The sequence below is a fragment of the Oncorhynchus nerka genome, linkage group LG22 (genome assembly GCF_034236695.1).
Source record: "Oncorhynchus nerka isolate Pitt River linkage group LG22, Oner_Uvic_2.0, whole genome shotgun sequence".
Taxonomy (NCBI): Eukaryota; Metazoa; Chordata; class Actinopteri; order Salmoniformes; family Salmonidae; genus Oncorhynchus; species Oncorhynchus nerka.
The window spans coordinates 81,224,229-81,250,381 of record NC_088417.1 but is presented as its reverse complement, the minus strand read 5'-3'; the positions used below and the strand labels follow the sequence as shown (position 1 = coordinate 81,250,381).

Genomic DNA, 26,153 nt, shown 5'->3' with positions numbered 1-26,153 from the left:
ATTTTTTTAGATTCCCCCAAATCAATTTAGAATTTCCCTTTGCTTCACCAATTGTTAATAAAAAAGTTTGCCTTGGACTGTCTGATTTCTTTCATCACCTTATTTCTCAACATGGTAAACCTACATCTGTCATGCTCTAATTTGGATCTTAGGGCTATTTTTAGAGCACAATCTCCTTTTTCATCAATTTCCAGATTTCTCCATTTAGCCAAGGAATAGTGCTCTTTTGGCCAGGTTTGGATTTGATTTTCTTTAGGAAACCATTTATTGTCATCTGGATTGTGGATAGAAAAACCTGACTATCAGCTTCCACGTCTGTTTAGGACAAGAGATCATTCCAGTTAATTCCCTTAATTGCGTTTTCAAATAGTTTAATTCACTCTTAGGTATTCTAAGTTGATCCGACTTTCTAACAGTCGAGAGGTTAAACCTGCTCTTAGACAGCTTTCTGGCTATAAGTGTCAGATTATGATCAGATAGCCCAGTAACCATATTGAATGATTTAGTCACTCTCTCTGGTTTATTACTGAACACCAAATCAATCTGTGCTTTAGAGCCACCCTGGTTTGCCCTTTAACTAGCTGTGTAAGGTCAAAGGTATTAATGATCTGTTTGAGGGTTTTCCTACAAGACTTGTCTTCATAATTAATGTTAAAATATCCCAAAGTTACATTCCCTAAGCATGTTATTAAACTGATCAAAAAACACACTTTTGGTGGAAGGTGGCCTATACATTCCAATAAGGGTAAAAGACATTTGGGGAGACAGTGTAACGTTCAGGCCAATACATTGTAGTTCATTATCACATGACCACTCAATTTCTTTAATAAGACAGTAATATCATCATACTGTACAACCTTGTGTACATCAGTTTTATATATTCCTATTTAAATAATGAATGTATTGGTTTTAAAAATCAGCAAAGCTAGAACCCTGTACAAAGTGTTTACAAATGACCAATCATCCACAGTTCAGTAAAACATAGATACAAAGGACAACTTTAAACATTACATGCTAACAAACAAGGGTTCCAAAGCAGTCTGTAAGACAATGATAAATAACTACATTTTTACAAAACATACCGTTCCTGAACATTGAAAGGAAACAAAAAGACACTGGACACATTAAATAGGAGCCTTAATAAATTCAGAAAAATCCTGTCGACAACTACAGTTATATTGATATGACTCTATAAGCAGTGATAACAAATCACACACTTTCCACGCTAGCTTAAGAACTACAACTCAACTTTAAATATGGCCAATAAGCCACTGAATAAGCTGCTAAACCACAGTGGATAACATATATTCTTATATAAAATAAGGACACTTTTGGCAGCAATAGATGAAAAGGCAGAGCCAGTCAGTTAGTATCTTAGTACTAGACAAGCCTACCTACAGTACATTCTAAAGCCATGGGGTTGAATCCTAATGTCCACTTCAGCCAATGCTTCACTTTAGGCTCCCATTGACATCAGAGCAGGACTAAGTGGAAATTCAACTTAAGTGGAAGTTAGTATTCACCCCATTGTGCGCAGGGCAGGTTTGGTTAAGACATTGGAATGTATTACAGGGGCAGAGTGCTGGTGTGCCAGACAGTCAGTCAGCTCAGTTAGTACACAGGCTTGTAGAGGATCTGTCCGTTGAGCATCCTGCGTTTGAGCTCCTTCCACAACAGGCTGCGCTCCCTCTGGGAACCCTTCATGAAGCCCCTGTTCTCCAGGGCACGGCGAGACAGGTAGGGGATGACCTCGTTGACTGGGCCGTAGGGGACGTATTTGTACACTGGGAATCCAGCCTGGCCTGCTCAGACACAGAGAGAGTGGGAGATGTTATGTGACTGGAGAAGCAACAACCACTAGCAATGTGTTTCACACAAGCACAGAAAAACATTGGAACCTAATTACATGCACAGGAATGAAAGGTATTTTTGTCTAAAAGTTAGTCTCTAAACTAATTTGTCTAAATCAATAAAAAGCTAAATGATATAATAACAAAATGTATAAGAACTGTGTGAACCCCTATTGATCTACACACTAAAGACAGCTATGGTTTGGTATCAGGTGACTGATGACGGAGTGAGACCCTGAGGTTGTTTGTGTCGCACAAGATTTCTGACCAAAATGCCAATCAATAAATCTTGGAACTCCAATAAACCCATTACTATTATGCAACACCCATCTACAGTTCTGAAGGTGTTACAGTACCTAGTGGGAAGCTGATCTGGTCACACATTCCGAGCAGCTGTCCAAAATAGACCTTGTTCTCAGTGGGTGACAGACCCATCTGGTTCATCCTGCAGAGAGACAACACAGACGGAATGTAAATATAAAATAAAACAAACATAATCCTGTGCAAAAATAAACATCACCTCACTGATGAATGCATTTACGTTTTAGTCATTTAGCAGAGGCTCTTATCAAGGGTACAGAAAGATATTTTAGCTAGTCGACTCGGGGATTCGAACCAGTGACCTTTCGGTTACTGGCCGAACGCTCTTAACCACTTGCTACATGCCCATTGATATAATACATTTGGTTTCTGTGAAGTGGTTTTATTACTGGTTTGGTGCTTTGTGTTGCAAAATGTCTGTAGAAAAAATCTAGTAACTAGTCTAACCACCTCTTGATTTGAATAAAGCCCAGAGGCTGGTCTTACTTCTCCAGAGTGAATTTGACAGTGTCCTCGTTGTGTGACGCCACCATGACATTAGCCTTCCTGTTGTGGTTGATCTCTTCCAACACAAACTCTAAACATCTTTGGAGAATCAGGGAAAGACAAGGAACTTTGGCTATTCCATTCAGCTGATATAATAACTTCATCACATAATACATCCAAATTCAACTATGAAAATACCCACTTAACTAAAGTCACGCATAACACCAATGGTTATGATCTTAGGTCAGTTTTGCATTTTTCACACAAATGGATTGGGGGTCGGGGAAGCTGATCCTAGATCTGTACCTAGGGGAAACGTCACCCCAAAGCACAGAAGGGGGTCTTACTTGTGGTACATCCGGTTGGTGGCCTCATAGTCTGGGTTAATGGGGTCTTCGTAGCCGATCTCCTCCGCCCTGCTCCTCTCCTGGTACATGTAGGCCCCGCGGACCAGCTTGGCCCCAAAGTACCAACCTTCACGCCGGGACAGCTCCATATCCACAGACACATTGTCATAGGCTTCCTTTACAGGTAGTAAAGGGTAACACAATTATATAACGCTATGGTTAACACCACAAATCTTGACATTTTTGGCACCAGGCTGTCCAGAACACCTCTTATAAAGGGTTGATAAGTAACACAATCGTGTTTAAATAGTTTAATTTCAGGTTTATGTCAAAAAACAAACATGGTTATGGAAGGATTATATGGATTATATACTAGGTTGGGCTTTTATGAGTCAAATATGGAAGGCTTACAAAACCTGTTTCACTCTAAGTTTATGACAAGTCTATACATAACAGGGATCCTCCCTACATACATATTAAATGAGACTGTACATGTAGTCCCAATAACAAGTCCCAAGCTCTACATACAAATCAAATCACATTTTATTGGCCACATACTTATGGTTAGCAAATGTTATTGCGAGTCTAGAGAAATGCTTATGCTTCTAGATCCGACAGTACAGCAGTATCTAACAGGTAATATCTAACAATTCCACAACATACTTTAATATCTAACAATTCCTAATACACACAATCTAGTAAAGGAATGGGATGAGAATATAGAAGTATAAAATATATGGATGAGCAGTGACAGAGCAACTAAGATGCAATAGATAGTGAAGGATACACATATGAGATGAGTAATGTGAGATATGTAAATATTCTTAAAGTGGCATTATTAAGTGACTGGTGTTCCATTTATTAAAGTGACTAGTGTTCCATTTATTAAAGTGACTAGTGTTCCATTTATTAAAGTGACTAGTGTTCCATTTATTAAAGTGACTAGTGTTCCATTTATTAAAGTGACTAGTGTTCCATTTATTAAAGTGACTAGTGTTCCATTTATTAAAGTGGCCAATGATATCAAGTCTGTAGGTTTAATTTAAGTTTTAATTTTACCTTTATTTTACTAGGCAAGTCAGTTAAGAACAAATTCTTATTTTCAATGACGGCCTAGGAACAGTGGGTTAACTGCCTGTTCAGGGGCAGAACAACAGAGTTGTACCTTGTCAGCTCGGGGATTCGAACTTGCAACCTTTCGGTTACTAGTCCAACGCTCTAACCACTAGGCTACCCTGCCGCCCCAAGTAGGCAATTGCCGTGCCAGGCGGTGATACAGTCACAGGGTGCTCTCAATTGTGCACCTGTAAAAGTTAGTGAGGGTTTAGTGAGGGTTTTTCAGCCTCCTGAGGTTGAAGAGGCGGCTATTGCGCCTCCTTTACCACACTATCTGTGTGCAAGGACCATTTCATTTTGTCGGTGATATGTACACAGAGGAAACCAACATTTTCCACCTTCTCCCATGCTTTTCCGTTGATGTGGATATGGGGGTGCTCCCTTTGCGGTTTCCCGAAGTCCACGATCATGACTTTTGTTTTGCTGACATTGAGTGAGAGGTTATTTTCCTGACACCACACTCCAAGGGCTCTCACCTCCTCCCTGTAGGCGGGTTTCTTAGTTGTTGGTAATCAAGCCTACCACTGTAGTGTCGTCTGCAAACTTGATCATTGAGTTGGAGGCATGCATGGCCCCATGGTCATGGGTGAACAGGGAGTACAGGAGGGGGCTGAGCCCGCACCCCTGTCGGGCCCCAGTGTTGTGGATCAGCGAAGTGGACTACCCTCACCACCTGGGGGCGGCCCGTCAGGAAGTCCAGGACCCAGTTGCACAGAGCGAGGTCGAGACTCAGGGTCTCAAGCTTAATGATGAGTTTGGAGGGTACTATGTTGCTAAATGCTGAGCTGTAGTCAATGAACAGCATTCTTAATAGGTATTCTTCTTGTCTAGACGGGATAGGGTAGTGTGCAGTGTGATGGCGATTGCATCGTCTGTGGACCCATTGGGGCGGTAAGCAAACTGGAGTGGGTCTAGGGAGTCAGGTATGGTGGCGGTGATATGGTCCTTGACTAGTCTCTCGAAGCACTTCATGATGACAGAAATGAGTGCTACGGGGCAATAGTCATTTAGTTCAGTTACCTTCGCTTTCTTGGGAACAGGAACAATGGTGGCCATCTTGAAGCATGTGGGGACAGCAGACTGGGATAGGGATTGATTGAATATGTCCGTAAACACAACAGCCAGCTGGTCTGCGCATGCTCTGAGGACGCGGCTAGGGATGCGGTCTGGGACGGCAGCCCTGCGAGGGTTAACACGTTTAAATATTTTATTCACATCAGCCAGGGAGAAGCAGAGCCCACAGTCTTTGTTAGCGGGCCATGTCAGTGGCACTGTATTGTCATCAATGCGCGCAAAGAAGTTGTTTAATTTGTTTGAGATCAAGATGTTGATGTCAAAGATGGGGCTGGTTTGATTGATTGTCTGTCAACCCTGTCACATACGTCTCGTGTTTGAGCCGTTGAATTGCGGCTCCACTTTGTCTCTATACTGACGCTTTGCTTCTTTGATTGCTTTACGGAGGGAATAACTACACTTTGTATTCGGTCATGTTTCCAGTCACCTTCCCATGATTAAATGCGGTCATAAGAGCTTTCAGTTTTGCGCGAATGCTGCCATCAATCCACGGTTTCTGGTTAGGGAAGGTTTTAGTAGTCACAGTGGGTACAACATCTCCTATACAGCGTATACGTCAATGTTATTGTCTAAGGCTACCCTGCAATCGATATGCTGATAGAATTTAGGTAGCCTTGTTCTCAGATTAGCTTTGTTAAAATCCCCAGCTACAATAAATGCAGCCTCAGGATATATGGTTTCCAGTTTACATAGAGTCCAGTGAAGTTCCTTGATGGCTGTCTTGGTATCCGCTTGCGGGAGGATATACACGGCTGTGACGATAACCGAGGAGAGTTTTCTTGGAAGATAATACGGACGGCCTCACCTTAAGATAGCACTGGTAGGTGTTGAAGATGATGGGCTTCTCTCTGTTGAAGATCCTCTGCATCTCCAGGGTCAGTCTGCTGATGGCCGGCTGGAAGTACGTCTGCTCAGCATCCACCATCAGCCTCACCCCATTCTCCACCGCATGCTGGGATAGAGGGAAGGACAAAAACTTTTTGTTAACTTCTGTCAGTTAGCATCAACTCCTGGTCAGCTCCAGAAAAGTGAGCAGAAAATGTTGTTGATTATCTGAAACCCTTCAGTGATCTTGCTCCTACCTAGGCTATAGAAATGTATGAGTCTAAGCCTTCTATTTCAGAGCATGTTATTTGACATTTTAGTCTTTTAGCAGACTGTGCTTTCCAGAGCCACTTACAATTACTGCATTCATCTTAAGATAGCTAGGTGAGGCAACACATATCACAGTCATAGCATGTTGAGGTCTTTGGCCATCTTGTGTTGCCATGTAGTCCAGCCATACTAATGCAATCTCAAGGGACCAAGGTATTACTTGTATCTATAGAGACTCACTTAAGAGCAAACAGACTTTGGATACAACACGTCATAGTAGACTCTTGCTCCTGTTGGAGCAGTGCAACTACAATTCAAACACAACCTTTCCCAAAAATGATGACACACTGCTGAAGTAAATCAGAACATTTGTTATAAGAATAAACAAAAGTATTGCCAAAATGTTTATTTCCAATAAACTCCTGTATGGCCTGCTCACTGAGGCAGGGATGAGAGTAAGAGAAAAGTCTTGTCAAATCTGATATATACTACATCCCATGGTTCAATTAGAATATGAATTTGTGAACAACTACAAATACCTAGGTGTTTGGCTAGACTGTAAATACCTAGGTGTCTGGTTAGACTGTAAACACCTAGGTGTCTGGCTAGACTGTAAACACCTAGTTGTCTGGCTAGACTGTAAACACCTAGGTGTCTGGCTAGACTGTAAATACCTAGGTGTCTGGCTAGACTGTAAATACCTAGGTGTCTGGCTAGACTGTAAATACCTAGGTGTCTGGTTAGACTGTAAATACCTAGGTGTCTGGCTAGACTGTAAATACCTAGGTGTCTGGCTAGACTGTAAATACCTAGGTGTCTGGCTAGACTGTAAATACCTAGGTGTGTGGCTAGACTGTAAACTCTCCTTCCAGAGTCATATTAAACATCTCCAATCCAAAATTAAATCTAGAATCGGCTTCCTATTTCACAACAAAGCCTCCTTCACTCATGCCTCTTCCTCTGGCCGCCTTTCCTTACAGTTCTCTGCTGCCAATGACTGGAATGAATTGCAAAGATCACTGAAGCTGGAGACTTATATCACCCTCACTAACTTTAAGCATCAGCTATCTGAGCAGCTTACCGATCACTGCAGCTGTACACAGCCCATCTGTAAATAGCTCATCCAATCTACCTACCTCATCCCCATATTGTTTTTATTTATTTTTGCACACCAGTATTTCTACTTTCACATCATCATCTGCACATCTATCACTCCAGTGTTAATTTGCTAAATTGTAATTACTTCGCTACTATGGCCTATTTATTGCCTTATACCTCTCCTTACTCCATTTGCACACACTGTATATAGATTTTTCTATTGTGTTATTGACTGTACTTTTGTTTATCCCATGTATAACTGTTGTTGTTTTTTGTCACACTGCTTTGCTTTATCTTGGCCAGGTTGCAGTTGTAAATGACAACTTGTTCTCAACTGGCCTACCTGGTTAAATAAAGGTGAAATAAAAATGTTTAATAAAAATGAATGTGAGTAGCTGGGTTAATATACTGTTGTTCAATTTTAAAGCCATGCTAGTTAACAGTGCCTATGTTGCACTCAAAACCCCCCCTACCTTGGCCAGAACATCCACTCTCTGCAGCATCCTCTTCATCTGTTTCTCCTCTTCAACAGTGAACTTCCTCAACAGAGGCTCCAGCTGACCAGTCTAGAAAATCAGAAGACATATTTCATTTAGAGTCAACCCTGACCTAAACTACAAAATGCATGTATGTATGCATATACTGTATGTACACTGCATGGATGGATGGATTTGTGTAGGTACATACTACACTTCATAAGTTTCTGTGTACAAACACATTCAGGTACATATCCTACAGTACTATGCCTGTATGTTAAATATGACAAGGATATGTCAATTTATGTGTGTGCGAATGCATGTGTAATATGTGGCTAGCTCGCCTCAACATTGGGAATGACGAGCAGGTTTGAGATCGATGTTCTGTCATTAATCAAGCTGTTCCAGTCCAGAAGGTCAATCGTTCTGGGGGACATGATGTAAATTACATATTCAAAGTCAAATTCAGTCCTGTATGCACATACTATCTATTGAATAGTTGATTGTTTGTGTGCTCATGATGCATTTCAGGTTCAGCCTCTTACCCTGATAGGCCCAGTTTCTCTCCAGTAAACCAGTTCTCAATGTCATCTTTATTTCCAACCCCCAGCTGAGTCAAACTCTCCTGTAGCAAACAGAAGTATAGAGCCATTATTGCATGAAACTCCCATTTATGCTCAAATGAACAGCAAACCTGGTTGAAAATAAATAGATAAAGCACTACCTAACAGCACAACGCCTCTCCCCAATTTGACCTAGATATTTTGTATGTATTGATATGTAGGCCGTGTGTGCCGTTTAAAAACGTACAATATGTAGTTCTGTCCTTGAGCTGTTTTTGTCTTTTAATATTCTCTATTATCAGAGTAGCTGCTGCTTGCGCAACAGATAAACGGGGATCCTAATATAATACCAAAATAGGATTTCATTTTATTAATGAACATCAATAACTATTAATGATGAAACATTATAGATAGATCAAGGAAATTAGTAGGAGGAAAAACAATAATGTTTCATCATTTTGGTATGGTGTTTTCACAGGTGTTTTTGTCTCAAAGGAACCATAAGGCTCTCACAGATATGAAGTATGTTAGATCTAGGGAGTCGTCTTAGTAGCAGAGAGCCGGTTTGGGTGATTTTTAGCTGGGAAACTGCTTGAACTCAGTCACATCTCCACTTTGAGTGTTGCTCTAGGTGACACGCACCTTCAGCTGTTCCAGTTCCAGTTTCTGCTCCAGTGCATCCATGCCAGACTTCCCCTGCTGTGCTGCCAGCAGGTTGAAGAACCTCCTCCATTTCACCAGCACCTCTGAGAACTGGAGCTGGAGAGGGGAGGAAACAGGTCATAACACCAACAAACAAAAAAAAGCTGCACTCTGTCATGATCACTGCCAATGTTAAATCAAGGGCTAAAAGAGAGTCTAACAGGCAGAGGGTGTCTAACTCACCAGGAACTGTGGACGGCCCAGGGCAGTCATCTTAATGGCAGAAAATCCATCTACAGAGGCCCCCCCTAAGAGTCAGAGATACAACATAACATTTAGTGCAGAAATAACATGATTGATAAATACATAATAATAATCATACTAAGCATAATATAACATCTGCATAAAAACTATTTTTTGACTCAATTAATTGAACTCACTGCATTTGATTGTGTTCTCACCTGAGGCTTTTATGCAGTTGAGGAAGGTCTCCATCTGGTTGTCACACTTGGCCTCATCAGCATAGAAGTATGTCCTGGCACTGACCACGCCCCCACGACGGTCCCCAAACTGACGGTGGGCCTTGTACTTCATCTCACGGTGGTCAACGCCTAAAGTCAGAAAACAACATGAGACATAATGTTGTCTAATGTAACAAGACTTTCCTCTAGACTTGAGTATACACACACAGAACACTGGGAGGGAAAGACAAGAGAAGACTTTCCAAAGGAATGACCCTCCCCACCATCACCTAAACAATCTAGATCTAAATTGGCATAGATACCTGGAGATCTGTTTTTCATAAAATGAAAAATTGTGACAGCAGAATACTTCAACGTGTACCAAATATATTAGACAGGCATGTGCCTCTTGGCAAGGCAACACATCTGCAGACCTAATATATATATATACATATACACACACACGTTTGGACACCTGCTCACTCAAGGGTTTTTCCTCATTTTAACTATTTTCTACATTGTAGAATAATAGTGAAGACATCATCTATGAAATAACACATATGGAATCATGTAGTAACCAAAAAAGTGTTATAAATATTTTTTTCAGATTTTTCTATTTGTTTACGTAGCCACCCTTTGCCTTGATGACAGCATTGCACTCTTGGCATTCCCAAACCATCTCAATTGGGTTGAGGTCAGGTGATTGTGGAGGCCAGGTCATCTGACGCAGCACACACCATGTTATAAGATACTGTATATAAAAATAAGTAAAAGAAAAAGATCTCTAGATACCTACACCCATGCTCAGAAAACATATATGTGGGAGAGGGTTATGTAAATATCCAGAGCCCCAACACATGACGTGAACCAGGGATTCAGCTGCTCTTTAACTTAACATGCATATCTGTAGGCATGGACGATATACCGTTTATACCGCATACCGGGGAATTTCGAAATACCCCCAATCATAGCTTTCATCTGGATTCACCTGGTCAGTCTGTCATGGAAGAGCAGGTTTTCTTAACAGTTTGTTTGCACAGTGTGTGTGTGAGATATATATACACATACACACAGTACAAGTTAAAAGTTTGGACACACATACTCATTCCAGGGTTTTTCTTAATTTTTACTATTTTCTAAATTGTAGAATAATAGTGAAGTCATCAAAACTATGAAATAACACATATGAAATCATGTAGTAAACAAAAAAAGTGTTTTCAAAGTAGCCACCCTTCGGATTCACTCAACCAGCCTCCCAAGGAATGCTTTTCCAACTGTCTTGAAGGAGTTCCCACATATGCTGAGGACTTGTTGGCTGCTTTTCCTTCACTCTGCGGTCCAAATCATCCCAAACCATCTCAATTGGTTTGCGGTCGGGTGATTGTGGAGGCCAGGTCATCTGATGCAGCACTCGATCGCTCTCCATAGTCAAATAGCCCTTACACAGCCTGGGGATGCGTTTTGGGTCATTGTCCTGTTGAAAAACAAATGATAGTCCCACTAAATGCAAACCTGATGGGATGGCGTATCGCTGCAGAATGCTGTGGTATTGTCCAGATTGACTGACCTTCATGTCTTAAAGTAATGATGGACTGTAATTTCTCTTTGCTTATTTGAGCTGTTCTTTCATAATATGGATTTGGTCTTTTACCAAATAGGGCTATATTCTGAATACTACCCCTACCTTGTCACAACACAATTGATTGGCTCAAATGCATTAAGGAAAGAAATTCCACAAATTAACTTTTTAACAAGGCACACCTTTTAATTGAAATGCATTCCAGGTGACTACCTCATGAAGCTGGTTGAGAGAATGCTAAGAGTGTGCAAAGCTGTCATCAAGGTAAAGGGTGGCTACTTTGAAGAACCTCAAATATAAAATATATTTGAATTTGTTTAACACTTTTTTGGTGACTACATGATTCCATCTGTGTTATTTCATAGTTTTGATGTCTTTCCTATTATTTTACAATGTAGAAAACAGTACAAATAAAGAAAAACCCTGGAATGAGTAGGTGTTTCCAAACTTTTGACTGGTACACACACTCACACACACCTGCCCCTGGTGATCACATTAAGTAATACTGTAATATCCGGTATGTTACAAAAACAGCAGGAGTATGAACATCTGGATACCGACCAACCCTACATACTTGCCCTCATTAACCCCTCCAGACTAAACCCAGATCGAACCTGCTCCCTCACCCATGCAATCTCATGTAACAAACATCATGCAAGAGGCTAGATATTAACCCTTAAATGACCACTGGCATAGACCCAGAAAGTTAGCATTCAGGAACATTTCTGAACCGACAGACATTTTTGCAATGCGCCCCCACTGCTTCCACACGCACGGTTATGTGCCCCGTGTGAAAGGGGTTCCACCCCCCACCTCCACCAACCAGATGGCCTGATACATCAGTCATTAAACATTTATGTAAAGTAACATTACTGTGGTCATGCTCCTGCGTTACAAAGAATTCTGTAGCTGGCACTGCAATAAATGATGAAGTGCACAAATAACCAATCAATTACAACAAATCTCACAATCATAACCATATAAATGAATTGTAAATCAAACCGAAAACACATTTTGAATTGTTAATCCATTTCAGTCTACAAATACACACCTGGACTATCTTTCTCAGCTTCAGACACACAGGCACTGAAATAGAGGACACCGAAATAACATGACAACAATTGAGAGATACTTATATCAAGAGTTCAGGTGTTTAGTACCAAATAAGACATTGGAAATAATTTTGAAGTAAGTAGATGGGGAGGAAAATGGGGTCCCAGTATTTGTGGCAGCAGCCCCCCCAGAAGCTGTTAAAATCAGTTCTAGCTCTGCGTTTCACAACCACAGTGTGTGCCAGTATGTTGAGTGTACTATATATATATATATATATATGGTACGCACGACAGCGGGATTGGGGGGAGGGTGTTCACATTATGTAGAAGTGCAAATGTCCTGCTAGTTGATCTCTTGTCCCGTCGTGGACTTCTGATCACTGAGACTGTTGACTATTTCAAAACCTCAGTGCATCCCACATACAGTAGCCTAGGTTAATCTAGAAAGATCCAGTCCAGAACCAAACCTAATACACAAGCTTGAATAACACGAAGGAAATTGTTGTCTCATTAGCACATTTCTGTATTTTTTAAATTACCTTTATTTGACCAGTTAAGTTGACTGAGAACACATTCTCATTTACAGCAACAACCTGGGAAATAGTTACATGGGAGAGGAGGGGAGATGAATGACCAATTAAAAGCTGGGGATGATTAGCTGGCCATGATGGTTGGAGGGCCAGATTGGGAAGGACATCGTGGCTAAGACCCCTACGCTCACAAGAAGCGCAATGGGATCTTCAGTGACCACAGAGAGCCAGGGCACCTGTTTAAAACAGAACCCTACACCGGGCAATGTCCCCAATCACAGCCCTGGGGCAATGGCATATTTTTTTAGACCAGAGAAAAGAGTGCCTTCTGATGGCCCTACAACACCACCTCAAGCAGCATCTGGTCTCCTGTCCAGGGACTGACCATGATCAACCCTGCTTAGCTTCAGAGGCAAGCTAGCAGTGAGATGCAGGGTGGTATGCTGCTGGCATCTTTCCGTGCTGTTGGTTGTTTCAGTGATTGCCATGGCTTAATGTTATCAAGGGGTAAATATTTGCACAGGCTAACTGCACAATTTGCATGAAAGTTTTAAAATCAATTAGAGTCTGGAAGTTTGAAAGTAATAGACTTCAGAAACTAATTTAAAGCATGTACTTTGCCAACCTTGATGAAAAAATAAAAGGTTGATTACAACTCTGGTACACTCTCACAATGATTAATTCACAATGAGTCCTCTTCCTCTCTGGTACATCCAATTATCAACAAGAGAGAACAGGATGTTGTGTTACTCCACCAATGTAGACTGGCTTCAAAAGTCCTAATTAGTCTGGTGTGGAGAGTTCCACAGAAATTAGGTAGGGTCAGACTGTTACCAAGTTGGTATTTAATACTGTCACTAACCTTTTCACTATCATTCCCATCTACCACCCCACCCTCTTTATTATTCAGCCTATTAGTTCAGCTTGAATGTGTGCATAGTCAGGCTATAAGAAAATCCCTAACCAAACAAGGGAAGGCTGTTTTTCAAAACACATGAAAACATAACACGCCCTGGGCGTCTTTTGAACGGGTGCATCAAGTAACAACAGGGCTGGCTTGTCTCAATCCACCGCATGTGACTGCATTCTCAAAGGGACTGAAATAAACATGCTTCTTCAGCTAACAAATCAGGAGAGAGCCTCGAGGGGTATGTCTAAACTAACCAATGGTGGCCGGGTAGTGCTGGGAAATGTCAGATGCTGAAAGTGATGCATTGTTTACAATTCATTTGAGACCATGAAAAATGGGATGGGCATGTTTTATGCTGAGAAGTTGTAAACACAGGTTTTTATGAATATGAAAGATGAGTAGGCCTGTGTGTTTTAGAGGGAGAGAGGGTGTTTGATAGGGGAGATAGATTGTAGGCTCTCCATGCTATGTCTGAGAAAAGTGCAACATATGGAACTGACCATATGGCTTGTTCCACAATATTATTGGATCACCTAGTATTATTTTGACTGTAGCCTTTTGCCATAGGTCAATTGCAGAAAATGTTTACATAGTGACTACTGAGGTAAAAGTATAGGCATCGCACGCTATATCACATTGCTACAAATAATCAATGATTCATAATAATTTATGAATCTAGAAAATGTGAAAGCTTGTTTTTGTAGTGTGGATACTGCAAGAGTCCTATATCCTAGATTAGTGTTACTTCAGCTGGGGTTGTGACAAATGAGATACAGACTACTACAGCAGACTAGGGTGGCAGACTACTTACTCCATCTCCTTCTTCTCTGCCTCCTCCTGGGTCAGGTCTTCCTCCACACTGTAATCCAGGACTGACCCCACGCCGAAGGCCTGGTTCTTATGGATCAGAGGCTTGATTGAGTTGTGGTCCTCCCCGGCCACAAACTGTCCATAGAACGTCATCTTCATCAGCCTCTCAAACAACCGCTGGCCAAATACCTTCTTGCTAAGGTCCATCAACTATGGACAGAGCAAATAATCAACTGAGTTAGACCAACAACTCGCCAGTAAGAGTAGTGTTCCTTTTAATTTAATCCCCCCCAGGAGCTGATCTGTGAAAACCACCACCTTCGACTTTCATTTCAGTCACAAATTTCAATACAAATGGTATGATAAGAGAGTTTTCTTTAACACCTGCCTCAGTCACAGCTGTGCAGACAGTCAGCCAGGCTAATGATAATAGGCCTAAACTACTTGTGCACCTGGAAATGTTAGGCTGTGAAATTAATGTAAGCTGTTCTTCTGCAAGCATGTTGAATAATGGCCCTTTTGACCGTGAACTTTTGACCTGATCTGATAAATGAGTTAGCCTACTAACTACACCTGTAAAAACTAATCAAAGGAATGTAGCAAAAACAATCAAAATAATGTCTCTACCTCCTTGTTCTTGTCAACGAGGAAGTCGAATGTGCAAAGCTTGAAGACCAACAGACTTCTAAGCAGCTCAATGTTATCTTTACTTTTGTAAGCTTCATGAGTATTGTCGAAGTCGATTTCGGTCTTCTGTGTTTGAGCTTCGGTGGTATTTTTTGACTGGATGATGAGGTCCGCTTGAACAGCTTTCGCCACAGTGCACTCATCAACTTGCTTCTCTTTCCCTCCTTCAACCTCATCACGTTGCGTGGATGCGACCGTGGAGCGAAATCTCCCGTGAGACAAGCATATTCTCTTGATGTTGTCGGAACTTGACTTGACTAGAGCTGGTACTACTTTATTGTACGACATTTAAAAAAAAAAATGTTATTTACTTTTAGTATTTAAATTCGTTAAAACTCGTTTTATTGCGTTTAAGGGCGCGTGGATCCACCACTTTTCGTTCCTGGCTAGCCTGAAAGCCAGTATTAGTTGTTGCACAGCATTTATAACCCAAGGTACGTGTTTTAGTAGACACGCCTACTCTGACGCATCTGGCAGGAACTCCGCGTAGTGAGGACTCCCCCTTCAGTAAAACCCGTTTCCCCTTGCCCCCTCCCCAGTCCCCATCGTTGTTGTGTAAACAATTGTTGGCAAGGTGTGCTAGTGTGTTTGACTTAATGGTATCTCCTGCCTGAAAGAAAGTACAACAATCAATGGGTTTATTTATCCTACAATTCAATACTGTCTGGGAGCCAGATTTATGCAACCATGTATGCACAAAGGTTTGTGTTTAAGAGTAACACTTCACCCAAGTCAATACATATGCCTACAAGGCCCAAAGAAATGTTAAACTAGTTGTCATCCATCCGACCATAGATATAGTGTATGTGTACTGTGAGAATGTGCTACTTCCTATTTTCAACAACAGAGAGAGCCATTGACTAAGTCCTGAATCTGCTCTGTAACTGACCAGGTTTTCATATGGTAGTCTGTTTTACTGGAGGGTGGGGAGTTGGTGATGTAGTTGCATTGGGGTGGGCCCAGAGAGGTTTACAACTTTTTCCCATTACTTCTTCATACCGAATTTGCAAATTGTCATTGAAGCACAGACCTTGTGCTAACAGCCTACCGGTAGGCTACTTCATTTACTAGAGCATACCGCCACCCTCTGGATGGGTCACTTTTTGGACAACATAGAAAATTTGTTTCAGTGCTTTTTGGAAGAAAGTCAGGCATAATTCCACGGGAAAGCCCTTGGAGGGATGGTGTTCATCATAACATGGAAACAACCAGAAATGTCTTTGTAATTGTGCTTCTAAATTTCTTCTTTTTTTGGATTTACAGCCAAGAACTAAATCCCAGAGGTAGAAATGTATGCGAAGCTGGGTAAGTGATTGTGTCCCTGTTTTAAATACGTTTTAGGCTTGACATTGATGGACAAAACTATTATAGCAGCCTGATTCAAGTCAGTGAAGGTAGATAAACATGCATATATATTTTTTCAACATAGTTTGATATTTTCTGAATACCCAAGCCCTTCCTCAGATCTCCACTTATTTGGTCTACTGCCTCGTTTTTTCTTTGTGCCAGTAATTCCCTGCACTTTGAATGCTGTGACCGATTTGCATCTCAACGTGATTAGGATCATGTTTCATATTTAGATTTATTACATTATCTGTCATGATTGAAATGTGATCATAATATTAGTTTTGATAGAAAGAGTTAAATGACGTTAGTTTATATGAATCAAATACAGATAATTTGTTTCTCCCTCCCATATCTGACAGGCTCCAATGCTGTAGTGGCTTCGCACAGCAAGGAGATGAGTGCTTAATACGTGAGTAGTTGAACGCCTCTTTTATAGGAGTTAACAAACCTGAGTCCGATCATTGGGAGTAGACTTCACAACCATTTCCTCTTTCATTTCTTAAAGCATAACCATTTAATGTGAACTAACTCGCTCAATTGTTTTCCTCCAGCAATTTGTGAGAGTAACTTCACCTGCAAAGAGAATGAAGTTTGTGTGCGACCCAACGAATGCCGCTGTCGTTCTGGTTATTTTGGAGCCACTTGTGACATGAGTAAGGATCCTGTTACTACCTCACAGCAATCAATAAAGTGGTAATCAGCTGTTGAAACAATATCAAAAAGCTTAGGGATGGGGCTGGAGAAATGGGAACACTCTCCAATTCATAGACAGATCTATAGATACATGGATTGACAATCCAAAAAGTATAGTTTTAACCTGGTTTTGAGGCTATATAATGTTTGTTTACATTTACTCTGTTTACAAACATTGGAGTAAAACAATCTTATATTTTGGATTCTGATGGGGTACAACAGCTGAACTAAGCTCCTGAGGCATTAATAAGTTATATTCTTCAAGAATCAATGGGTACATGTCATTAATTTGTAAGTCCAAAAATGGATGTAGCAACTGCAGATTGCCCCTTTTGAATGTAATTTTGACATTTATTTAAAGGTAGAGTTAATGTGTTAACACTAGTCATTTTCACATACAGCCAGTCCAGGTAGCCTACTACTCAGAACTACGTAGCCTACGTCCAGAGAGAACTTAGTACACAAATGATCTCATTATTGATACATATTTGCCTTTCATCCTCCCTGTAGAATGTCCGTCCCAGTTCTGGGGACCTGACTGTAGGGGTAAGTGTGACTGCCATCCCAACGGGAGTTGCGAGGATGTCACTGGGGCCTGCACCTGTAACCCTAATCGCTGGGGGCCAAACTGTGAGAGAGCCTGTGATTGCCAGAAGGGCCAATGCAACCAGGAGACAGGCACTTGTACGTGCTACGCAGGCTTCTGGGGCTCCCAGTGCTCCACCAACTGTCACTGCAGCATCAACTCTGTGTGTGATGTGGGAACGGGCCAGTGCCACTGCAACCCCGGCTGGTATGGAAGGAACTGTGGTGTTCAGTGTGCCTGCAACGGTTCTCCGTGTGACCAGCTCACCGGGCGCTGCAGGTGTCGACTGCGTTTGTGGGGTACTCACTGCGAGCGCATGTGTCAGTGTATCCATGGACGCTGTAACCAGGCGGATGGATCGTGCACCTGCAGGCCAGGATTCAGAGGGAGGTTTTGCAGGGAGCCGTGTCCAGCTGGGTTCTACGGACAGAATTGCAGAAACAGGTTTGTGACACAGCTGTGTTGGACAAAGATAACTTAGTTGGAACCACAGAGGTTAATTAGCTGGATAAGACAAACGTCTTTGCTCTTTTCTCTTTCAGTCTGCTGTACTGTGCCCATTGTGGTAGACATGTGGTGAAGCTGTCAAATTGAATGTGATTGACAAACTGTTTTGAGCTGTAACCCACCTAGAGTTTTTTGGCCACCTAAAGCTGTTGGCAACCAAAAACCAATACCTATGGCCGCAATCCAGTTTCTAGCAACAAGGGAACTAGCCTTGGCTGAAAGCCTGTGGCAGATGCTATGAGGGAACCAACCATTTGGAAACACTAGTTTAGCATGCGTATGACAGTTATGAGTTGAGTTAGTCCATGCTATTCATGTTGTGTTATAATGTTACTGAGGACTTGGTCTTACTGTTCTTCCAGGTGTGGACACTGTAAAGGCCAGCAGCCCTGCAAGGTGGTAGAGGGACGTTGCGTTACATGTGAACGCGGTTGGAATGGCACCAGGTGTGACCAGATGTGTGCTCCTGGGTTCTTTGGTGGAAACTGCGAGGACGTGTGCTCACCCTGCAAAGATGGACACTTCTGCAACCTCATCGACGGCAATTGCCCCCACTGCAACCCTGGTTGGATGGGTGATCGGTAGGAATAGGATTATGAGCTTCCTATCACATTCAACATCTTTAATAAATAGATCACTAGTCACTTTAATAATGCCACTTTAATAATGTTTACATACGTTGCATTACTCATCCCATATGTATATACTGTATTTTATACCATCTATTGCATCTTGCCTACAAGTGTACCACTGTCATTGCTCATCGATATTTATATGTATGTATTCTTATTCCATCCATTTACTTAGATTTGTGTGTATTAGGTAGTTGTTGTGTAATTGTTAGATTAGTTGTTAGATATTACTGCACTGTCGGAACTAGAAGCACAAGCATTTTGCTACACTCGCAATAACATCTTCTAACCATGTGTATGTGACCAATAACAGTTGATTTGATTTGAATAATCAAATGTAGATGATTGTAGAGAAATTATGAGAAGGAAATTATATCATCTCTGAGTTTTTTCAACCATTTTTGTCTTTACAGATGTGAGCTCAAGTGCCTGAATGGAACCTATGGAGAGAACTGTGTCAATAACTGCAACAGCTGTTTCAATGGGATGTGTCACTTCGCTACAGGAGAGTGTCTCTGTGACCCTGGCTTCTCTGGTGCCTAGTGAGTGCAAAACATTTCAACATGCAAAAATTGTGCAAAGAGCATATTGCCCAATGAAGTTTTCAGCCATGTCGTTTGCCTCTCTTTCCTATGCAGCTGTAATGTGAGCTGTTCAGAGGGTCAGTATGGGGTTAACTGTACCCAGATCTGTTCCTGCCATGACAACAACTGCAACACAGTGACTGGAGCATGCAACCTACGTAAGAACCTTTCCTGAAACAGACGTATGTTATGTGATGAGGGAAAAAAGAGTAATGTACATGTATGCTTTTTCCAGAAAGCTTATTGGTAACGTATGTATCCGCCATAAAAACACTTAGGGACAATATTTATTTTAGAAAATATGTTTATTCAATGGTGACAGATTAGTGACCTCTGCTCTTTGAACAGAGCCTAACCAGAGGATGGGTGTGATGGCAGCAGGGGTGCTGGTCACCTGTCTCCTCCCCCTGCTCCTCTCCTTGTTGTGTTGCTGCTGTATCTGTAGACAGAACAAACAGAACGAGTAAGTCAAGTGGAAACACAATGAAAACACAGATTCTTTGTTGTTTGTATTGGGCACAGTACAACATGAGATATTGTCACATTGGTTGGATTTAAACTCAGACTTTACTGCTTGTTTTGTTTGTCTGTTGTTTGCTTTTAGCCCTGAGAAAAAATTCAAAAGACTCTGTGAAGGGTTTACACGAATCAGCTCTAAGCTTCCATGCATCCCACTGAGACGGCAGAAGCTACCCAAAGTTGATGGTACGTACTACTTGCACAAACTCATTTGCATTTCTGTCATACTTGCTGTTCATTGTTTAACATTCATGTTAATGTGTGTTTTCACCAGGTTCGCATGATTGATCATAAACCAGCCAAATCCCAATATATTCAAAGTAGCATCCTTTATCCTTGGTATTTTGCTTTGCTTCCTCTCTGAATGGCTGTGACAGTGAGCTCAGTGTCTTATCATTGTCAACAGATAAGTACAAATCTTTAGTGGATGTAGGTTCTAAGGGTTAGAAGCTCTGTTTCTGTTCTCCACAGTGTCCCACCATAACCATGAGAACACTTTACACTGTAGTTTCATCGAGCCACCCTCCGCAGCGGAGCAACCCACCACCTGCGGGACGTCCCGAGCCTCCTCTTCCGCAGAGACCACAGAGGATGGACATGTCTATGCTGTCCCTGACGGTGAGTGTCACAAACTAAATCTTCCCTGTCACTCCTGGATGATACTGCATGCTGCATTAAAACCCCCTCTGTTGTTGTCCATTAGTTTACTCCAATTAGGGGAATGGTGGTAGGGTTAGGGGAAAATAATAATATATACAGTATCAGTCAAAAGTTTGGACACACCTACTCATTCATGAGTTTTTCTTTATTTTTACTATTTTCTACTAGCAAATGAGTTTGTGCAAGTAGTACTACTACTTTTACTACTATATGGAATCATGTAGGAATCATGTAGTAACCAAAAAAGTGTTAAACAATTCAAAATATATTTTAGATTTTAGATTATTCAAAGTAGTCACCCTTTGCCTTGATGACAGCTTTGCACACTCTTGGCATTCTCAACCAGCTTCATGAGATAGTCACCTGGAATTCATTTCAATTAACAGGTATGCCTTGTTAAACGTTAATTTGTGGAATTTCTTTCCTTCTTAATGCATTTGAGCCAATCTGTTGGTGTTGTGACAAGGTAGGGGTGGACCAAGTCCATATTATGTGTCACGCCCTGACCATGGAGAGCCTTTGGGACTAGGGGGGTGTTCTAGTCATTTTGTTTCTATGTTTTGGGATTGAGCATGGTTCCCAATTAGAGGCAGCTGATTATCGTTGTTTCTAATTGTGGATCATACTTAAGGGTTCCCTGTTCCCACCTGCTTTGTGGGATATTGTTTTTGAGTGAGTGCATGTTGCACCTCAGTACTGCACGGTCGTTGTTTGTTTCTTGGTTTGTTTTAAGTTTCACTAAAAATAAAGATGTGGAACTCCAATCACACTGTGCCTTGGTCCGTCTCTCCACGCGTTCGTGACAGAATATCCCACCAACAAAGGACCAAGCAGTGTGAAAATGAGGTAAGGTAGTTTTGGACTTGGGAGGACAATGAGAGGAAACGAGACCCTTCCTTTGTGGGAGTCGCCAAGGAGCATAGGGTGACAGCGACGACGGGGACCGCGGCCACAGAAACCCCAATCATTTTTTTGTGGGGGGGCACATGGAGCTGGCGGTTGAGCAGCGAAGAGTGCCAGAGCCTGTTTGGGAGTCGGAGGAGGAATTTGATGAAAAATTCCGGAGAGAGGTGGTCGCGATGAGAATGCTGCAGCACAGGCGTGCTGAAGAGCGTGACACAAGTCCAGTGCCATCTGCACCGGTTTCACGCATCTGGCCTCCAGTGCGCCTTCCCAGTACGGTACATCCTGTGCCAGCTTCCCGCACTCTCCCTGAAGTGCGTGTCACCAGTCCAGTGCCACCTGTACCGGCTCCACGCATCAGGCCTCCAGTGCGCCTCCCCAGTCTGGTACATCCTGTGTCAGCCCCTCGCACTCGCCCTGAAGTGCGTGTCCTCAGTCCGGTACGTCCTGTGCCTGGTCCTCGCACTCGCCCTAAGGTGCGTGTCACCAGTCCGGTGCCACCTGTGCCGGCTCCACGCACTAGGCCTCCAGTGCGCATTCACAGTCCAGAGCTTCCGGCGACGTTTCGGGGTCCCGGGAACCTCCAACGACGGTCCACGGTCCGGAACCTCCAACGACGGTCAACGGTCCAGAACCTCCAACGACGGTCCACGGTCCAGAACCTTCAATGACGGTCAACGGTCCGGAACCTCCAGCGACGGTCAACGGTCCGGAACCTCCAGGCGGCGTTCAATGGTCCAGAGCCTTCTGTGACGGTCAACGGTCCGGAGCTAACAGGCATGGTAAACAGCCCGGAGCTTCCCGGGACGGTCAACGGCCCGGAGCTTCCTGTAACGGTCAATGGTCCGGAGAGTCCAGGAGCGGTGCCCAGTACAGCTCCAGGGCAGGAGCCTTCCTCTGCGCCGGTGCCCAGTGCAGGCACGGCATCCAGTCCAGCTCCAAGGCCGGAGCCTTCCTCTGCACCGGTGCCCAGTTCAGGCACGGTGTCCAACCCAACTCCATGCCCGGAGTCCTCCTTTGCGCCGATGCCCAGTCCAGGCACGGCGTTCAGCCCGGCGCGATGGCCGGATCCAGGGTCTGGGCGGGGGCTACGACCGGCACCGGCGCCGCCACCAACACTAGTCAACCCCCCACCCTCAGGCTTTGCGGCTGGAGTCCGCACCTTTGGGGGGGGGGGGGGTACTGTCAAGCCCTGACCATGGAGAGCCTTTGGTTCATCTGTGAAGAGCACAGGGGGCCAATGGCGAATTTGCCAATCTTGGTGTTCTCTGGCAAATGCCAAACGTCGGGCCCTCATACCACCCTCATGGAGTCTGTTTCTGACCGTTTGAGCAGACACATGCACATTTGTGGCCTGCTGGAGGTCATTTTGCAGGGCTCTGGCAGTGCTCCTCCTGCTCCTCCTTGCACAACGGCGGAGGTAACGGTCCTGCTGCTGGGTTGTTGCCCTCCTACAGCCTCCTCCACGTCTCCTGATGTACTGGCCTGTCTCCTGGTAGCGCCTCGATGCTCTGGACACTACGCAGACACAGCAAACCTTCTTGCCACAGCTCCCATTGATGTGCCATCCTGGATGAGCTGCACTACCTGAGCCACTTTTGTGGGTTGTAGACTCCGTCTCATGCTACCACTAGAGTGAAAGCACCGCCAGCATTCAAAAGTGACCAAAACATCAGCCAGGAAGCATAGAAACTGAGAAGTGGTCTGTAGTCACCACCTGCAGAACCACTCCTTTATCGGGGGTGTCTTGCTAATTGCCTATAATTTCCACCTGTTGTCTATTCCATTTGCACAACAGCATGTGAAATGTATTGTCAATCAGTGTTGCTTCCTAAGTGGACAGTTTGATTTCACAGAAGTGTGATTGACTTGGAGTTACATTGTGTTGTTTAAGTGTTCCCTTTATTTTTTTGAGCAGTGTATATATGTGTATATGTATTTAAAAATATATATATATGGGGGATTGGAAATGATACAGACAATTACATTGATGGAAGCCACAATCTATTTGCACTATTAAAGCTGATCTACCCCAAATACAATTACTAATCTGCTGCCATGTCATCCAATTAAGGCCCTAGTTTCAAGAGTAAACATCAACAGGAAATACAGCATTTAAAACATTCCATTGTATTTTATTTCCTCAACATCTCAGGTTTGAAAGGGGAGTGATTCTGCTTATCGTTTATTTATTTGAAAAGAACATGATTGTCGTTTGAACTCTCTCCTCTCTCTAGAACCTGGAGAACAGAACAAAAATAAAGGGAACAGAATCGACACAACAGAGACTAGAGTACTGGCTGATTATGATGATATCTCTGAGGTAGACACATTGCCGGAGAACATGGCCATGACTATGCAGGTCTCAGTTAACATCAGTGAGCTGCCACTCCAGAAGTCCTCAGAGAATGAGGGCTCCTGCAGTGGCACAGAGTCAGCCAACAGCATCCGCCTCCGGGCCCATGCTCCGCAGCCACCCCAGCAGTCCAGCAAGGAGAACAGTGTAGTGTCAAACACCGTCAAAGACAATGCAAAGCCTACAGCTGCTGAGAGGGTTAAACCTCGACCACCAGACTCTTCCACAAAGCCAAAGCTATCCTGGGTCCATGCATCTCCTGGGCCGAAACAGAATAATATAAGTCAGGAAAAGACTGTGGCTGAGGAGAAAACGAGTTCCAGGAAGAAAGCCAGCAAGCAGCAAGCTCCCAATGCCGCAGAGTCTGCATGTACAGATGGGGCTGGCTTCCAAGGGGAGAAGCCAACTAAAAGCAGATCTGGTATGTTGCAGATAGAGCACATCAACGGGGCAGTGCAGAGTGTCCTCAGGAAAATGGGCAACTTCCGTGCTGACCGGAAGCCTGAAATCCAAAGAGAGTCCGCAGAGAAGAGCCCCAGTTTATCCCTAAACAGGGAGGTTAACCAACTGAACATACACTCGGAGGCAGCCTCTCTCTTAGCTGCTCAGCTGAAGGAAAAGACTCAGCGCCTGAACAGGAGTGAGACCGGCTGCTGTGAGGAGAGCCTGTCTCACCTCCAGTCCCATAGAAAGAAGCCCACCTTGCCCCAAAAGACTGGAGCAAAGGCTCTGCTTCCCACATCCGCTAGTTCACAGAAGCCTCTGCCAGATACGCCATCTAAAGAAGCCAAAATCCCAGAGAAACAGGACTCTCACCACTCTGAAAGCAGTTCAGAGAAGGGAGACTCCACAGTAAAGAAGGACCCAATGACAAAGCCTCCTCGAAAAAAAACTAGGAAGGAAATATAGACTCAAAAACAAAGACTATTGCTCCAAGGGTTGCAGTGACACCACCTCAGGCTGCAAGTTAGTGTGGTCAGTGTTGTTGATTTTCAATTCTGAGAAAACAACGCACATGTTGAGATGTCTGAAATATTTTTTGGAACACATTTGTTTCATTGTGTTTTGCACCAAATCGAATATAGATGGAATATTTTCCCTTCTGTGGGTGTTTTTCATCTTGAGAAATGTTATGATATAATGCAGTAGTCTTTCTATTTTAACTTTTTATTTTCCTAGCTATTCTCAAATCCATGTATTGTATAACAGTGAGTGCTAGGAGGTCTGAATACTTATTTACCTTGATCAATCGTCATTATTGTACCCAACATTTTCTAATTTGCTCATATTGAATAAACCAAACACCCCAAAAACCTGGAATTTGCATCTCCTAAATGTTTTAAGTTGGAAAGCCGATCCCACTGCCCAGAACTATGAAGCCACATCAGGGCCTCAGACAAACAAGAGGTGTGTTGTGTTGATGGTAGAACAGCTTGGGGTCTGTGTTGAGGGCCCTGTGGCTGTCTGACACATGTGCTGCAGTTGTGTGTGCAGTTTTTTGGGGGAATGATAGACTTTGATGCAGCTGTAAAGACTACAGAAGATCAGATGGTGTTTAATTGATTACAGACTGTTGGTGCCGGTCATCCTGAATCCATGCTGTGACCTGCTTAGACAGGAACATCTCTCATTCGCTCTCAGACAAAGCAAAGACCCATTTAAGAGCAACAAGGTCCTGAAAATAAGTTATTTAACATAAGCCACACAGTAAGATTGGCAGATGACCAGCTGCCTTGTTGTGAAAGGTCGATCATATTGATGCTTTCAAGACATGAATGGGTGCATGGCTGCATGCATAGGCGCTATTGCATCATTATTTAATTCTATAAGTTTTACTGCGGAAAACGTATGGGGCCTAGTGGTGGGATGAGGACTAGAATTATGTTTTGACTGCCTGTTTAAACATCTCCCTGGAGCTTGGTCCATAACGGAATGCCAAGCATTGAGAAGCAACTGCCAACTCAACCATGTCCCAGAATACTATTGGGAGACAGTGGCTACCATAGACACCTTATGAAAGCATTAACATCTGGTAGCCATTACATCGCTGGAGTTGAGGAAAAAAGCTAATATTTTTTGCTAGGCAAAGCAGAAAACCTAGAGTGATATAACACCTAAATGTCAGAATGGCCTAATTGGAAAACTAGACCACAGTAACAAACAAACAGTCAAAACTGTTCGCTGCTCTGGCCCCCCAATGGTGGAACAAACTCCCTCACGACGCCAGGACAGCGGAGTCAATCACCACCTTCCGGAGACACCTGAAACC

At 43.1% G+C, this 26,153-nt stretch overlaps 1 protein-coding gene and 1 pseudogene across 2 annotated transcripts; one reads left to right on the top strand and one right to left on the bottom strand.

The window, feature by feature from the left end:
• Positions 1 to 809: 809 nt before the first annotated feature.
• Positions 810 to 15,483, bottom strand: LOC115105845 (proline dehydrogenase 1, mitochondrial-like). Of its 2 annotated transcripts, XM_029628275.2 has the most exons (15): positions 15,038 to 15,483; positions 14,412 to 14,620; positions 12,160 to 12,194; positions 11,982 to 12,023; positions 9,530 to 9,679; positions 9,312 to 9,376; positions 9,069 to 9,185; positions 8,409 to 8,488; positions 8,208 to 8,289; positions 7,861 to 7,953; positions 6,000 to 6,146; positions 3,005 to 3,180; positions 2,658 to 2,756; positions 2,207 to 2,295; positions 810 to 1,802 (listed from the first exon to the last, which is right to left on the bottom strand). In XM_029628275.2, exons 1-15 carry the CDS (start codon positions 15,383 to 15,385, stop codon positions 1,612 to 1,614), a joined length of 1,923 nt encoding a protein of 640 aa, XP_029484135.2. In that variant the 5' UTR covers positions 15,386 to 15,483; the 3' UTR covers positions 810 to 1,611. The 2 variants fall into 2 exon arrangements, with proteins under 2 accessions (XP_029484135.2, XP_029484136.2); XM_029628276.2 differs by lacking the exon at positions 11,982 to 12,023.
• A 619-nt stretch (positions 15,484 to 16,102) lies between these two features.
• Positions 16,103 to 25,268, top strand: LOC115104810 (scavenger receptor class F member 2-like; annotated as a pseudogene).
• The last annotated feature ends 885 nt before the right edge of the window (positions 25,269 to 26,153 follow it).